Here is a 16,322-nt window from a genome sequence, read left to right on the forward strand (position 1 = left end):
TGGGGTGGGTCAGTATACACCTCAATTTCAGGATTTTCAAAGTTAAACTCAGCATATTCCTACCTAAATTGTTTTTTTCACCTATTCTCAAGCTTAATCGCTTGTTAGTATTACCATCCGCTTGGGCACCCAAGCTGTCTTTCATATCCTTTCCTAACCATCAAGATTTAAAGATGTGATCTCCTAAATATTTCTTGACTTTGTCTTCTACCCTTAATACTGCCACCACTAACTCTCCTGCTTTCGTTACCTTTCACTTGGACTGTGGTAATGACCTCCTACCTGATGACTCTGCTTCTGGTACTGTTTCCTGATGAATGACCTCCCAAAGCTGCCACAGTGCTCTAAAACAAAAAAAAAATTAGACCCTGCACTGTTCTACTTAAAATTCTTTAATGGTTCATCTTCCCCGGTAAGTCCGGATGATAAAGTCCAAGCTGCCTAACATAAAAGGCCACACGTGGTCTGGCCAATCTCCTCTCTTAGCGTGCCCTGCTCTGAAGTTTATGTCAGAAACACTGAGCTGCTTTAGAGTAAGTGAAGGCCCTTGTACTGTTCTTCCACCTCCATGACTTTGCTTGTCCTGGCCTTTCTGCTTGTATTCACTTTGATCTGGCAACCTCTCCCTTTCATCTTTTACCACCAGCTCAGTTACCATCTCTTCTAAAGGCTTTCCTGACTCTTCTTTCTCACTCCCTACCCCACCCTGGAGAGGTATTTCTCCTCTGGGTACCTGCAGCTTCCTGTAAACTTCTCTACCATTTCCTTCCATGCATGAGATAGCAAGGCTATTTATTGGGTTTATATCCCAAAATAGATCGTGAACACACCAAAACAGGGAATGACTACTTTCTATTTGTTTCCACTGAATATAGCATATTATTTTACATTATCACCTGGTACACCTTCAACTGTTGGAGGAAGGTAGAAAAGGTTTGGAGAGCCACTGAGGTGAGTAAGTCACTCAACAAAAGTTGAACCAAGGAGAGAATGAAATGTATTGAGGGCCCAATCTATTACATAGAGTAATGTTGTAGTGAACCCCTTAGGCTTGTTTTGTGACTATCACCAAAAGATTTTTTTCAGCCTAATGTGGAAACAAGGAAGGTGACTGAAACCTAGAGTGGGTGATCACCCAAAGAGGAGGATAGATTCTAGGGTGCCAAGAGACCATCTACAAAGACATCTGAAGCCAGAAAGAGGTGGTGGGTACAGAGAAGAGGGCAGAGCCGAGGGGGATGATGAGGGCAGCGAGAAGGAAGGAGAAGGCTGTGTACACTGGGAGAGATGATGATGGGAGAAGGGGAGGGGAGTGATGTGTGTGTGTGTGTGTGTGTGTGTGTGTGTGTTTGTGTGTGTGTAAGAGAGACAGAGAGAGAGAAAGAGAGAGAGAGGAGAGAGAGAAATTAAAAACTGAGAGAAGGGCCAGGCACGGTGGCTTACACCTGCAATCCCAGCACTTCGGGAGGCCAAGGTGGGTGGATCACCTGAGGTCAGGAGTTCGAGACCAGCCCAGCCAACATGGAGAAACCCTGGCTCTACAGAAAATACAAAAATTAGCCGGGCGTGGTGGTACACGCCTGTAGTCCCAGCTACTTGGGAGGCTGAGGCAGAAGAATCAGTTGAACACAGGAGGCGGAGGTTGCATGAGCTGAGATCGTGCCACTATACTCCAGCCTGGGTGACAGAGCAAGACTCCATTTCTAAATAAATAAATAAACAAACAAGCAAACAAACAAACAAACTGAGAGAATACTCAGTTCAGAATCCAAAACATAGTGATATCAGTGAGTAGAAGTTCAAGCTGCTGGAAAATCATATTCGGATTCATATTCTAACAAAATTAAATATCATTCTGTTGTGTAATAAATATGTTAATGTGATTAAAAGCCTGTTTGCCAGTTGGTGAAATCTTTTGGCATTTTGCATCACATTTCTATAGTCAGAGAATCATGTAAATCATAGAAATAATGACAGGATAGCTTTGGGGTATAATTCCTCTCTCTATTTATAGAAGCAGAGAATTCCAGTCTAATGCTTAGTTACATAATCTGAATTTTATCCAGCCTTCATTTTGAAATAATTTTTCCAAAAGCATGAAAAATAAAAATCCCTCTAGCCCCTCTTTCCTGCAAACAGTTTATTCATCTATTATTTTAGCATCTGCAGAACACTTACCACAGATGAAACAAGTTGTCTTTAGAATTTCTTCTTTTTTCTGTTTTTCACTTCTGAGATCAGCAAAAGTGTCGATGATAACACCAAAAATCAAGTTCAGAACAATAATGATAACAATGAAATAAAAAAGAAGGTCATAAACCACTCGGGCAGCAAACAAGGGCTCCTGAAATAAAAATTTAAAAAAAAATGTGTGTGTGTATATAGATATATACATGTATATGTATATATATATGTGTATGTGTGTGTGTGTGTGTATACACATATATATACACACACACTTTCTAGGCATATTGATTGAGGACACTGTCTAGCATAGAGAATATATTCAATAAATGTTTGCGAAATGAATATAAATAGTATCCCAAGTTGGAAAAATAAGGCTCACTTTCCATCTTTACTTGAAGTGTTGTAAGAAAAACTTCCTAGCCTATTTCCAGAACCACTTAAATTTCTCTAGGAGTGACACATGTCTTTCCCACAATGGTGGGACTTTGCTTTCTTTAGAAATGACTTTATTATGCCATTCTGCTAAATGCATTTTGGCACAGTGGTCTCCTATCCCAGACATTGTAGAAAAGGTAGTTAAATGCCAGTTCCAAAATTCAGTGATTAGGGAGCTAAGGAGGACCTAATGATCTGTCAATTTCTGGAGTAAGCTTTATCTCAGCCATACAGTGTCAAGTATATACAGCTCCTTCTTATTTCTACCTGAGGAACAGTATTAAAATGCAAATTAGAGACCATGCAATCCAGTTTTTTAACTGAAGAGGAACCTGAGGTTAAGAGGTTAGATGACTTGACAATATGATACAACTGGCCTGAGCAGAGCTAAGATGCTTCAAGCTCCCCGCCTGGCACTTGAGATTTTCCAGCTAGTGAGAAATGTTTCCACTTTGCCATTTTAATATATGAAATCCTGTTAGAATTGGCTCAATTGTATTTATCATGGATAAATGATGGAGGCTATTCCTATGCAGAATCAAAGAGTAAATCTTCATGCTCAAGAAACCTGATAGGCAAGAGGAAACCTCGTTTATGTTATTTATGTAATAATCAACTCCTATATAAAGTTCCCAGTCATGATTTCATTGCTGTAATGCAATACACAGATTAACTTGGAAACACTTCACCACTCTACAAACACACAAAGAATTGTAGTACATTAGCTGTTTCCATGTAATCCTAGCAAACAATTAATTGGCTTTAACAGCCATGGCTATACTTTTAAAGCAAATGGTACAATATATTATCCTGAAAACCAAACCCAAATTATAAATGCTGCGAAGAAAGGTTTAAAAAAAAGATGTGCTTCCTGAAAAAATACTTTTACTCTGGCTTACATCTTTTGATGGCCTTCTTAGCACATCCCCCACACCACCACCGTTCCTGAGGCCCTGGTTCAGCACGGTGACAATGCACATAAGGAGAGTGTCACACGTCCTTTCAATTCCATCTTCATACTCTTCATCAGCTAAAAAACACAGAAATATATGATATAAACTATGTAAAAATATATAAAATAAAATACACATAAAATGAAATATACATACAATAAATACACATACATATACATAAGTATGTATATATACACATATGTAAATATACATAAAATAAACATACATAAAAGATACATACAAATATATAAGAATATAATATTAAAAACAGTGTAGCAAACTTACGTTTAAAAATATATACTGTTACCTCCTTCTAACGGGCTATTTCTAATTGTGCCATGACACAACTTTTGGAAGTCACACAGCATCTGTTCCATATGTGGCAGCACATGACTGACACATAATAATGAAGCCACATATATAATGTCCTCAAATATTTTATTCCTTCTATAGGTGGAAAATAACAGGACGAAAAGCACAAAACATAAGGCGCACATTCGTTGTGCTTGTTATGGTAGGAAGACATTGTGGCAAAACCTGGAAACACAGCCATGTTACCAAGAAGGCAGAAGTACTACAGGGGAAAGAGCGTGAACAAGGAAGTGTGCTTGGCTTCCAGTTCTGCTCTGTTCCCGCACTGGGACTTGGGCAATATTAGGATCCTCATCTGTAAAATGGGGAGAGCTGTCTGGGGGTGACACTCTTCAGAGGGTTGTTTAAGAATTACATTTAGGGGTCCAGGGGCAGTGGCTCATGCCTATAATCCCAGCACTTTGGGAAGTCGAGGAGGGTGGATCACTTGAGGTCACGAGTTCGAGACCAGCCTGGTCAACATGGAGAAACCCCATCTCTACTAAAAATACAAAAATTTGCTGGACATGGTGGTGTGTGCCTATAATCCTAGCTACTTGGGAAGCTGAGGCAAGAGAATCACCTGAACTCAGGAAGTGGAGGTTGCAGTGAGCCAAGATCACGCCACTGCACTCCAGCCTGGGTAACAGAGCAAGACTCTGTCTCAAAAAAAAAAAAAAAAAGAAAAGTAAAGAAAAAATACATTTAGGGTATGTAAAATATTATACTTTGCACAGAAATTGGCATACACACAATAGTTGCTTAAAAATTGGGGCAGATATTATTTCTTTATTGCAGTTAAGTGTCTAAGCTTTCTTGAGGACCAACCTGGAGTTCTTGATAAGAAGCACAATGTATTTATGTAAAAAACTCTATTTAGGGATGAAGGGGGAAAGAGAAAAAGATACAATGTGAAAGAAAAATTCCTATTCTTATTTTGTTTAAAGGTATTGGTATCCAACTTGAAACATAATTTCTTAGCCATTTAAAATAGTGAAAAATTAATACTAAGTTGGATATTAGAATCAGAAATTCCTAACACTGGCAAATGACCAGAAATGTAATTTTCTCACCACAAGGTTAAAGAACCACAGGGGTGATAAATTTTGGGATTATGCAGCCACAATATGCACGTCAAGGCATGAGTATAAAAACAACAAGAACAATTCAGTCCAACTTTATCGACATGCTTCATGCCTACAGTACCTTTGATACTTTGTTAAGAAAAGGCTAATTGTCCTCTTCTGAGCCGACTTTATTTTAACATCCTACGGATAAGGGATCCTGATATTTTTACTTTCTTTGGAGCTGTTTCCTTTCAAAACATGCTGGAATACACCTCGAGAGGAGGGCTGAAGTCAGAGACGAAGGCGCGAGTTCAAAATGCAGCATCAGAGACGTCAGCAGAATCTGTGCTTGGTCACTTACCTTAGTACCGACTCCAAGGCATATTCTGATTTAAACAGCAGGAGAACTAGAACTCCTTTGGAGGAAGGAGAAATGGGGAAAAGGTAGGGCCTGTGGTGAGAGCAATCAGAGCAGCAGGGCAGACAAGGAAGCCAGACCAAGGGTGGGGGAAGCTCAGTCTGGAATGTGCTAGTGAGGTTCCCCCATACACGGCAGTAGATGCCAACATGATGGCTGAGAAGAATATGAGGAAAAAGAGTCAGAAATGTGTAAGGGAGCAAAAGGAGCTTTTAAGGGGAAAATCATTTTCCAATAATCAGGTCATGTGGAGCATGTCTACATGCTACTTTGCCACAACTGGACTTTCCATCACTGCCGTCTATCTAGTGTCACGATCTGCATTCATTTATTCATTCAGGAACTACCTGGTCATGTCACAACAAGTGTTTGCTAAAGGCTTAGTAAATGTCAGATTAATCAGCACGTAAACACTACAGGAGAGGGTTTCTACCTCTCTCCAAGAATTTAGAAATAAGATTGTTCTCTAAGAGGTGAGCTCAGTAAAATCCACACACAATTCATGTGATTAGCCATTGTGAAACAAAAGGAATTGGCTGAAAATCTATAACGAGAGAATTTGTTTTCTGTGTGGCATGTAAATGAGAGGAGAACACCCCGGTCAGGTCAATGCCAGCAATCATCCTGTTCAAGATAATCAGTACACAGGCACGCTGATTTTATAGAGGAGCCTCTATGCCTTCGGTTAATAAGGTTTACCTTCCTGAGATGCAGCCACTCTCAATATGGTAAGCCAAGTTACCAGGCATCCAGCCTGAAAGTCAGGCTCTGAGTCATGGTAAATTCATCTAGTAAATGCCACCTTGTGGTTACCTGTGTGATCAGCTGGCCTTGCCCATGCCACACCTGCCTCCTTTCACTACTCCAGCAGCCGCTGGATGAGGTGCTAGGAATATATGGGAGAAGGACGGAAGTGTCCCATCTGCAGAAAATTTACAGTCCCTAGTAAAGGTGGGTCAGCAGCTGAACAGGGGCAGTGCAGTATCACAGGATGCTGCGGAGGCAAAACAGATGCACATCTCACAGACGGGGGCATCAGTATCCTGAAGGGGGTATCACCTGAGTTGGATTTTGAAAGAGGGTCATGATTGGCCAGTAAAATCAATGAGGGAAGACATTCCAGGCCTTTGTTCATCCTGTGGATGAACAAAGGCAAACAGGCACGAAAGCAGTGGGGTGTTTTGGGAAACTCAGGAAGTTGGGAATGACTGGGACTTTGGTAAACGCAGAAGGGTGTGGGAGGTGTGAGAAGAAACGCAAGAGGGTACCAGGTCATGAGGAGACTCATACATCAAGCTGAAGAATTTAAACTTCATCCTGAAATTAGGGGGAGGCACTGGAAGACTTTCAACAGGGTAAGGTGGCTTTCCAGCTAGTTGGTGAAACAGTACAAGATAAAACACGTACAAGACAAATTCGCATGCAGTAAAAGACACAGAAGTGGAAGCCAGGCATGGTGATACACATGTGTAGGCTCTGCTACTCAGGAGGCTGAAGGGGGAGGGTCACATGAGCCCAAACGTTGGAGACTGCAGTGAGCTATAATCACACCACTGCACTCCAGCCTGGGTGACAGAGAGACTCTGTCTCTTAAAAAAAAACCCCAGAATTCTCAGCAAACTATCACAAGAACAGAAAACCAAACACCGCATGTTCTCACTCATAGGTGGGAATTGAACAATGAGAACACTCAGACACAGGAAGGGGAACATCACACACCGGGGCCTATTGTGCGAAGTGGGGATCAGGGAGGAGGGAGGGATAGCATTAGGAGATGCTAATGTAAATGATGAGTTAATGGGTGCAGCACACCAATATGGCACATTTATACATATGTAACAAATCTGCACGTTGTGTACATGTACCCTAGAACTTAAAGTATAATAAAAAATTTTTAAAAAAGGAAAAAAAAAAAGCAAACAACAAACAAACAAAAATGCAGAAGTAGCAGTGATGCAAAGAGATAGAAATAGGGAGAGAAACTGTACACAGATAATTAGAGGGGAGTCCCTCTAATTAATGTAGACTCTATATTAAGTAGTAGAATTGAGTTTGCCTTGACTCGTCAATGCTCTAAGACTTGAGTAGAAAGGCATTTCACATGCCAGGGACAGAACGCCCCAGAGGTAGAAAAATGTATGCTTGTATGACGAACAGCAAATAAACCAGTAAGTATGGGTGAGAGGAGTGGAAGACGAAGCTGGAGCAATAAACTGGGAGCTCTCTGTGAAGCTGTAGGGAGTTTGGAGTTATTGGGCAGGTAATGGAGCATCATGGAAAGCCTGAGTTGGGGTAGGGGAGGAAATATTCAAGGCGGTGATTTCTGACAAATAGTCTAGGGGTGATATACTGGATGAATTGAAGAGGAAAGAATGACTGGAGGTGGAAGGACCACTTAGGAGGCAGTTGCAATAATTCAGGCATGATGTTCTATGAGCCTCAACTAGGGTAATGGGAGAGAAGAGGCAAAGGATGAATGAAAGGAAGCCGATAGAACTGTAGGCAGAAGGGGGAAGGCAGCATTAAATACAACTCTGAGGCCTCCCAGCCATGGGTGACTTAGGAGAAGGATCGTCCCATTAGACCATATAAATAGGCCATTTAGAAGGAAGAACTGGATGTAGGGTGTTTTGATGAAGGCAAGGAAAGCATCTCAGATGATTTGTATGTTTATAGAATGAGAAGACGATAAAACATTTTTAAACGTCAGAGAGGACAAGAGAGTTCAGAGGATACTGTGATCCAAATTAAGGAAGACAGTAATTTTAAAGATGTCAAAATTGCAGAATAGTCAAAGGCAATGAGAAGCAAAGAAACGGTCTCTGGATTAAACAATAGGGTCATCAGGAAACAGTAGGAAGAAGGCAAATAGTAGAGAAAAAGCCGTGCAGAAATTAAAGGAGAGAGGGTCGGTCAACTGTTTTACAGAAAAATTTGGCATTAAAGAAAGGAGACTAGTAGGATATGAGTTCTGGGGAATAAGAAAACCCAGAGGAAGGTTGAATTAGGACCTAAGATGTGTGTAGGAAGAGAGAGAGAGAGAACAGATGATGACAAGGAAAAGATTTCAGAGGTAAGAACAATGGTCCAGTTGATGGTGGCCATGAAGTAATGATAAACACAGGGGTAATTATAAAAGAAGGGAGAGGGCCAGGTGCAGTGGCTTATGCCTGTAACCCCAGCACTTAGGGAGGCTGAGGCGGGCAGACTACCTGAGGTCAGGAGTTCAAGAACAGCCTGGCCAACATGGTGAAACCCTGTCTCTACTAAACATACAAAAATTAGCTGAGCATGGTGGCACAAGCCTGTAATGCTAGCTACTCAGGAGGCTGAGGCAGGAGAATCACGTGAACCTGGGAGGCAGAGGTTGCAGTGAGCCAGGATCGTGCCATTGTACTCCAGCCTGGGCAACAAGAGCAAAACTCCATCTCAAAAAAAAATTAAAAATTAAAAATGTAAAAAAAAGAAGAAGGGAGAGAACATATTGCTTACAAACAAAAGGAAAGAATTAGTGAAAATAGACTTTTAATGTGGAGACATTTAAAAGAACTAAATATACACCTATGAAGGACTTAGAACAGTGCTTGGCGTATAGTTGGGATTCAATACATTCTAGCTATCGCAATTATCCTTACTGAGAGATGGTAGTTAAATCTTATGAAAAGTTTTGGTTTTAAAACAATCAACAAATTCTATGCTTGAATTCTATGAGGTTAAATAAAATCCTCATTTTCAGTTGACTAGTAAAATACAGTATTTTTTCTTAATTTATAATGCAAATAAAATCTTTTATATGAGGGAAGGAATATATATTTTATATATATATTTTAGTGGCTCTATATTTTAGTGGCTCTAAAACAGTTCCCTCTAATCTGACGTGTTAATCTATAAATTTTAAAAAATATTGGCCATGCTTGAATAACAGTATTTAATAATGCCATTTTTCTGCTTTAATAATTAAATTATTCAGTGTTATGGTTTCTTAGAAAACAAGGGATTGTCGCTGAGACTCGTTTGAAAGTATGAATGCAAATGGACACCTCTTGTGGGTGGAACACCTGAGGTCAGGAGTTCAAGACCAGCCTGGTCAACATGGTGAAATACCTTCTCTACTAAAATACAAAAATTAGCCAGGTATGGTGGCACATGCCTGTAATCCCAGCCACTCAGGTGGCTAAGGCAGGAGAATCACTTGAACCCGGGAAGTGGAGGTTGCAATGAGCTGAGATTGCGCCATTGTACTCCAGCCTAGATGACAGAGCGAGACTCGGTCTCAAAAAAGAAAGAAAGAAAAGAAAAGCAAAGAAAAGAAAAGAGAAAAGAAAAGAAAAGAAAAAAAGAAAGAAGGAAGGAAGGAAGGAAAGAGAAAGAGAGAGAGAAAGAACAAACCTCGTGCTTGTTAGTCTTAAGCTTTAATTATAATCAATTCATTGGTGGAAATGCTGATTTTAAAAATTTCAACTAGATCCAAACTGTCAGTACTGCTGGAAAAATAAATAAATAACAAGAAATAAAAATTTTAACGAGAAAAAAAAGTAAAACACTGGGGACCCAGTGGGAAGCGAAAATGTAGAATGCATTAAGGCTGGCTGGTTTCGGTATTCATCAATCTTTTCTATTAAAGTAAAATACCCAAACATATTAAATTTGAATTATTCATAAATGTTAAGTGTCTGTGAACTTTGTCCTTTTTCCTGTACATTCAAATGATTTTTACTTGTAAAATAACTATAATTGTGTTTTGTAAATTGTTGCAAAAAGGCCTTGGTTTTTTTAAGGTGAATATTTTTGTTCAGGAACCAGGGAGGTCTGCAGCAAATGAAATATGAACTTTTTTTTTTTTTTAAACACAGTTGGTTGCCAGTTACTGTGTGAATTTTCTGGCACTGGGACAATGACCTTCCCTGCATCCACAGGAGCCCTCCGAGGGAGCTGGCCACTCTGCCTCCTAGTCACCGTGAGGCTTGTTATTAAGCTACTGTGTATGTCTGCGCCTTTTGTAACATGGACCTGCTGTCCACAAGGTAACAAACTAAGGCTGTCACAGATGCACACTAGGGTTTGCAAGTTAAAATTTAATCCTGGTCTTAGACATAGAAGTTATTTTTAAATTTAAGTGACACATGCTGCACAACAAACCCCAGGTTCTAGCTTTCACTCTACTTTTGCAGTTAACTACATGCAGTCAAAATTTAAAAGTGGCAAAGGCTAGCAGATCAAATCCATAACATTTTCAAACAGATGAATTTTATCACTCACAATGCCAAATACAAAAAGTGTATGGGAGAAAGAGTAGATTAATACAGGCATTCCTGTATTTTCATTACTGATGGAGGAATACTCCCCAATTGTGAAAAGCTATTGCCACCATCTCTGGCTTCCAGCAGTATCTGTGACACACCTCCAGAGATGAAACTCCTCCACTCTCCAGATGGAATGCTCGCTTTCCTCCCTACTCTGGCAGCTATCCTTACAAAATCATCTCCACCTCTTCCCCCAACTCCTAGCTCTGCTGCAGCCTAAAAGATGGAGACCTTCTCCAATGTGCCTGGGAGGAACAAGTCACCATTTGTCCATAGGAAGGAGAAATGATGTTCTTTGTGTAATATATTAGGTGAAGTGCAGGTTATAGAGGGTTTCCTGGGAAGCCTTTTATAAGAGTTAGTATTCAGGTTCATGAATAACAGTTTATCAAGCTTAACATTATTAATATTTTGGGCTGGATGATTCTTTGTTGTGGGCTGTCCTGTGCAATGCGGGATACTTGGCAGCTTCCCTGAACTCTACCCACTAGATGCCAGTAGCACCCCATCCCAGTTGTGACAACCAGACATGTCTCTAGACATTGTCAGATGTTCCTGGGGGGTTGGTGTATGGGTGGGGACAAAATAAACTCCAGTTCATAAATATGTAATAAAGAATATTTATATTCAAGAAATTGCCTTTAGTAGGTATAAAGAAAGGATTAAAGAAAATCTATCCAAACATACTCAGTGAAATGAAATAATCTCAAATTTTTGTTAGGGAAAAAATAATTTATAGTGATCCTTTAATTTGGAGGCAATAAGACAGAAGGTTGGAACCTAGGCTTTGAAATCTATGTCGATATATATTGACTAACTACCTATGTGATCTTGGCAACCTATTTAATGCCTCTTTCCTTAGGTCCTTACCTAAAACGTAAGGATAACTAGTAGTATCTATCTATCTCACAGGGTTGTTGTGATAATTAAGTGACATAATGCACACAATGTGCTCAGCACAGTACCTGAAATGAGTAAGCCTTCTCCACATCCTTGAACATGTCTCAGGGCGTTCACTCTCGGATGTTCCATGTGCCCTGAACACACTTCTCCCTCCTCTTGGCCTGACTAGTTCCTTCTCATCCTCCAAGTCTCAACTTAAGTAATTCCTCTTAGAAAGGTCTCTCTGTCGGCCGGGCGCGGTGGCTCACACCTGTAATCCCAGCACTTTGGGGGGCCGAGGCAGGCGGATCACGAGGTTAGGAGATTGAGACCACCCTGGCTAACACGGTGAAACCCCGTCTCTACTAAAAATACAAAAAATTGGCTGGGCGTGGTGGCGGGCGCCTGTAGTCCCAGCTACTTGGGAGGCTGAGGCAGGAGAATGGTGTGAACCCGGGAGGCAGAGTTTGCAGTGAGCCGAGATTGTGCCACCGCACTCCAGCCTGGGCGACAGAGCAAGACTCCATCTCAAAAAGAAAAAGAAAGGTCTCTCTGTCTAATCTCCCAACAGCCAATCTCTATTGTGATGATCAGCCATAGCACTGCTAGTAATACTCACCTTATCTTATAACTTTTTATGTTTCCCTTACTATAAGTTCTATAAAGGCCAGAATCATGTTTGTTTATTCAACACTGTGTCCTCAACATCTAGCATGGCGGCTGGCCCAGAGTAGGGGCTCAACAAATGTAACTATATGAAAGAATTAATGAAGGAATGAATATACAAGGCTTTTATTATATTATCATCCTCATCATCAAGGTTTATACCGAGTAGACTTAACTACTCTCCTGTTTTCTAAAAGTATTTACTTTTTAAATTTTAAGATCAAAATGTCACAATAGTATTAACATGTGAAATAATTACAATAGACCATTTGGTTGAGCATCAACAGTCATGCCTGGGGAGCTGTATAAAGCCTAACATTTGCAGGATTACACAGAGCTGGGCAGTTAACCATCCTGGGGGAGTCTCACACTATGAATGACCTGGAAGACCTCATTCTACGAGAGTGGCCCTGGCAGTTCTCTCTGTCTGTGCCTTGGGAGCCCTGGCTACCACACTGTGGGTGAGACTCAGATCCTCTTCTGGGCCCACTGGGTCAGCCCTCTCTGTACACTCTGGAAGAAGGAATACTAACTTTGTTGTTGGTTCACTAGCAAAGCAATATTTTGTCTTGAAATCAAACCACAGTTAAAGTATATTTGCTTTAAAATAAAGGAAACAATAGTAAAGAAATATTCAGAGAAAGAAGACCAATGCAAGCATAGGGCCACTGATACTTGGAACCATGTTGTTAAAATGAAATAATAAAAAGTTAATAATAAACTTTTTAACATATTATTTTTCATACTCTGTTAAGGGGGAAAATGGTGAATTGAAAAAGAAATAAATACTGATGACAATCATTTGAACTCTGAGGTGGCCAAAGAGATCCCAAGAGTCATTTAATTTTACCCAGCTATTTCAACTATGTTCAAGTTTTCAAAATATCTCTTTTTAAAAAGTGATTTTTTAAAAAGTCATGGATAATGATGGAAAATGAGGGACACCTGTAGAGCTGAATTTGAGACTGTGACAGACCCTGCAAGCTGATGAAAAATGCTGTTTGACACCAAGATAAGATACTAAAGTGGATCACTAAAGAGACAGCGTGAGTTAGGACCAACCCACGCTATCAGCGCATTCAGTACGTGTTCAGACTAACCTCAAATTAGAAACGTAGCAGACATCATGTATCTGGGCTTTGGCAAAAAGTCTTTGATAAAGAGTCTCATGATATCATTTCAAAAAAGATAGAGAAACATGGGCTGAATGATATTAACAGTTTATTTAAGAGAGATTTCTATGCAACTGAAGAATTGCACAAAATGCAACCGTGTCCATGTGAGAGCATGTTCTAGAGCTTAGCACTGCGCTGCTGTCCTGTGCATTTCTGGCACCTTTAATGGAAATCTTCTAGAACAGAGGCTGGCAAAAAAAAAAAAAATTCGGTAGCCAGATGGCAAATATCTTAGGCTTACATACAGTTTCCCTCACATGTTTTTCTTGAAAAATAAAAATAAAAATTTTACAATCATTCTTAGCTCTACGGCTGTATAAAACTAGGGCAAGTCATATTTTCCCATGGGACATAGTTTGCCATCTTCTGTCTAAGGGTGTGTCAAACTTGAGGACATGAGGGAGAATAAATATATTGCTTGACAGAATCAGGATCCATACAGACACCGTGAGGCTCGTGGCACATTAGAACTGGAAGGGACCTGAAACCTGGAGATCATCTGGGCAAAGACCTCCTGATCTGTTCACTGGTCAAACTGGGATATCCTGGGATTATGGGCTGGCAAAAATATATAGAAAAAAATGCATGGGCTTCTATTTGAAGTCCCAGACTCCTAATTATATGAGAACAGGGTGGCTGTTTATGACTTGACAGTTGAACCAGTGAAGGATGGCATTTTAGCCAACGGTCAGCCAAATATGGGTCAAGAGTGTGATGTGGTTCTAAACTCCAGTATCCAGAATAAGATAGCACCTTTCAACTGCTTGCCCTGGAGTGTCATGGCAGTAGTCACTGTTACAGTATGTGAGGAAGGTTGAAGAAATTGGAGGTGTTTAGACTGGAGGATGCAAATAACAGGATTTTACAAACTGCAGAGCACAATAATGCTATACGAGTCAAGAATGAGCTGGTTCTTATTGTGAGCCTTGACTGGGAGAGCAGGCAGCAGGGGAGAGAAGTTCTGGTGACAGCTGCCCACAGTGCCTATGGCTGCTGGGACACTGGATGGAATGTATTTCAGGTGCTTAATTCTCTCTTTAGGTCAAAAAGCATAAAATATTTGTCAGTAGAAGGGTCTATTCATTATTCCTCAATCAATAGTCCAACATCTCAAGGAAAAGGACGTTTAGGAAAGAAAGCACTATCATTATGACCAGACAAACAGTGTGGTCCCAAATGGAAACTGGGGAACTCCACACCTACACTATGCTTAACTCTTTCTTCCCTTATCTGTCCTAAGTCTAACTTTGCCTTCTGTAGATACAACACATCAACTCCTACTAAATCTGCTCCTTTTTGTATATGACAACCCTTGAGATATTTGAAGACATAAACTCCCTAAATCTTTGCTGCTTCAGGAAACAGATCACTAACTTCTACAGTTCATTAAATATCACACATGCCATAGTTTCCAGACTGCCACATCCTATGAGATCAATTCATAGTTTAAAAAATTATTTTTGTATGTGTGGTTCCATTTGATCCTGTGGAGAAAGGGAAAGTTTCGTTCTCATTCTCTCTCTAGAGAGAGAGAGATAGGCAGGCAAGTCATCTGAACAAAGTCCAGGAAATTTGCATAACTTGTCCAAGACATAGAGCTATAGGGTGTGAGGTCCAGGATTATTACCAATTCTTTTGAGTTATAAGCCCATGCTCTTCCCTATCCTGTGTTAAAGGCTGCACAGCTAAAAGGGACTCAGTGTGGTTTGCAATATGGTAATAGAATCTTCAGCAGCACATACCACTGGGTAAATGTGCTGAATCCTCCTGAATAGAAACAATACAAGGGACAGGAGAGGGGTACAGAATGACCAATGTGGGAATCTTTTCTCCAGTTCAAATCATCTTGGTTCTTTTACCCTCTATTCTTCTATTTCAGTCCATCATGAAATTTGTAGAGCAACTCCCTAAGACGTAATAATATTTACCAAATAAAACTTCAGAGATATCAAGTTCATACTGACCCAGAGTCCTTTATACAAACCTGTATTTGAAGCTGGAATTGTGGGTGAACAGTTCTCCTTGGCACATGCTTCCATCATGGTAGTTAAAGTCATGGTAGGCACTTGATGACTGCCTAAGAAAATACAAAGTAGTACATAATATAGAGTCAAATATGCACCTGATGAAAACTGAACCTACAGTTCTAAAGATATGTAAATTAAAGCCATTCATACTACAACTTAGCTGTGTTCCTAAAGTCCTAGGAAGTTAGTATGGAATTCTGAACACAGTTTTGCCTATTGAAGCAATTTTATAAATGGAGAATAGGTTCATAGCCCAACCCACTAAAAGGCTTTTATACCTTTTTTAAGTGGTTGAGATAAAGTATTAATACTGTAGACCTTTACAACCATGTGTAATAACGTTTCTATGGGCAAACTCATTCAGGGTTCTGACTTGGGATGCCAGGAACGTATTTCCCTCAATGCAGTTAGCAGTCCCTGAGCCCTAAGCCACTGGTCCCTACAGCTGAGGCAGGGACTGCTGCTGGTAGTGGTTCTAATGGTCAGGTACAGGCTCTAGGGAACTAAGGGCATCATATGCCTTGGGGAGCAAGAATCTTCTGCCAGATCTGTGTTCAGGATCTTCTGTTCTTCCATAGTCCCCAGGAATCTATCTGCTTCCTGGCTCACCACCTATTTTCCTGACCCAGAACAGAATAGAAAATAGGCACCCTCCTATTCGTATGAAACAATGTTTCGTTTTTAAAAGTGTTTCTGTTAGTAACAAATATGAAGTAAAGAGGTTCCTCTCAAACCTATTTTTCACATAGAGCCATCAAGGGAAATCTTTATGATGGAGAGACAAGAGTGGATCCAACAAAGGTTGTAGCAGTATTGGCGTGCATTTCCCAGCAATGCCACACCATGGTTACCCTGACT

The 16,322-nt window shown here is 40.3% G+C and overlaps 1 protein-coding gene across 2 annotated transcripts in view; it reads right to left on the reverse strand.

The window, feature by feature from the left end:
• The window catches only part of ITPR2 (inositol 1,4,5-trisphosphate receptor type 2), a 495,598-nt gene that overhangs the window by 57,838 nt on the left and 421,438 nt on the right, over positions 1-16,322 (reverse strand). The window contains exons 52-54 of one of the 2 annotated variants that reach the window (XM_028829349.2): positions 15,422-15,514; positions 3,522-3,652; positions 2,179-2,344 (exon numbers count right to left, since the gene is read on the reverse strand). In XM_028829349.2, coding sequence (XP_028685182.1) covers positions 2,179-2,344; positions 3,522-3,652; positions 15,422-15,514 — 390 coding nt within the window. Of the gene's footprint in view, positions 1-2,178; positions 2,345-3,521; positions 3,653-13,466; positions 13,626-15,421; positions 15,515-16,322 lie in introns of those variants that run through there. The other variant, XM_028829352.2, reaches the window with a different exon arrangement.

Source organism: Macaca mulatta, chromosome 11, assembly GCF_049350105.2.
Source record: "Macaca mulatta isolate MMU2019108-1 chromosome 11, T2T-MMU8v2.0, whole genome shotgun sequence".
Lineage (NCBI taxonomy): Eukaryota > Metazoa > Chordata > Mammalia > Primates > Cercopithecidae > Macaca > Macaca mulatta.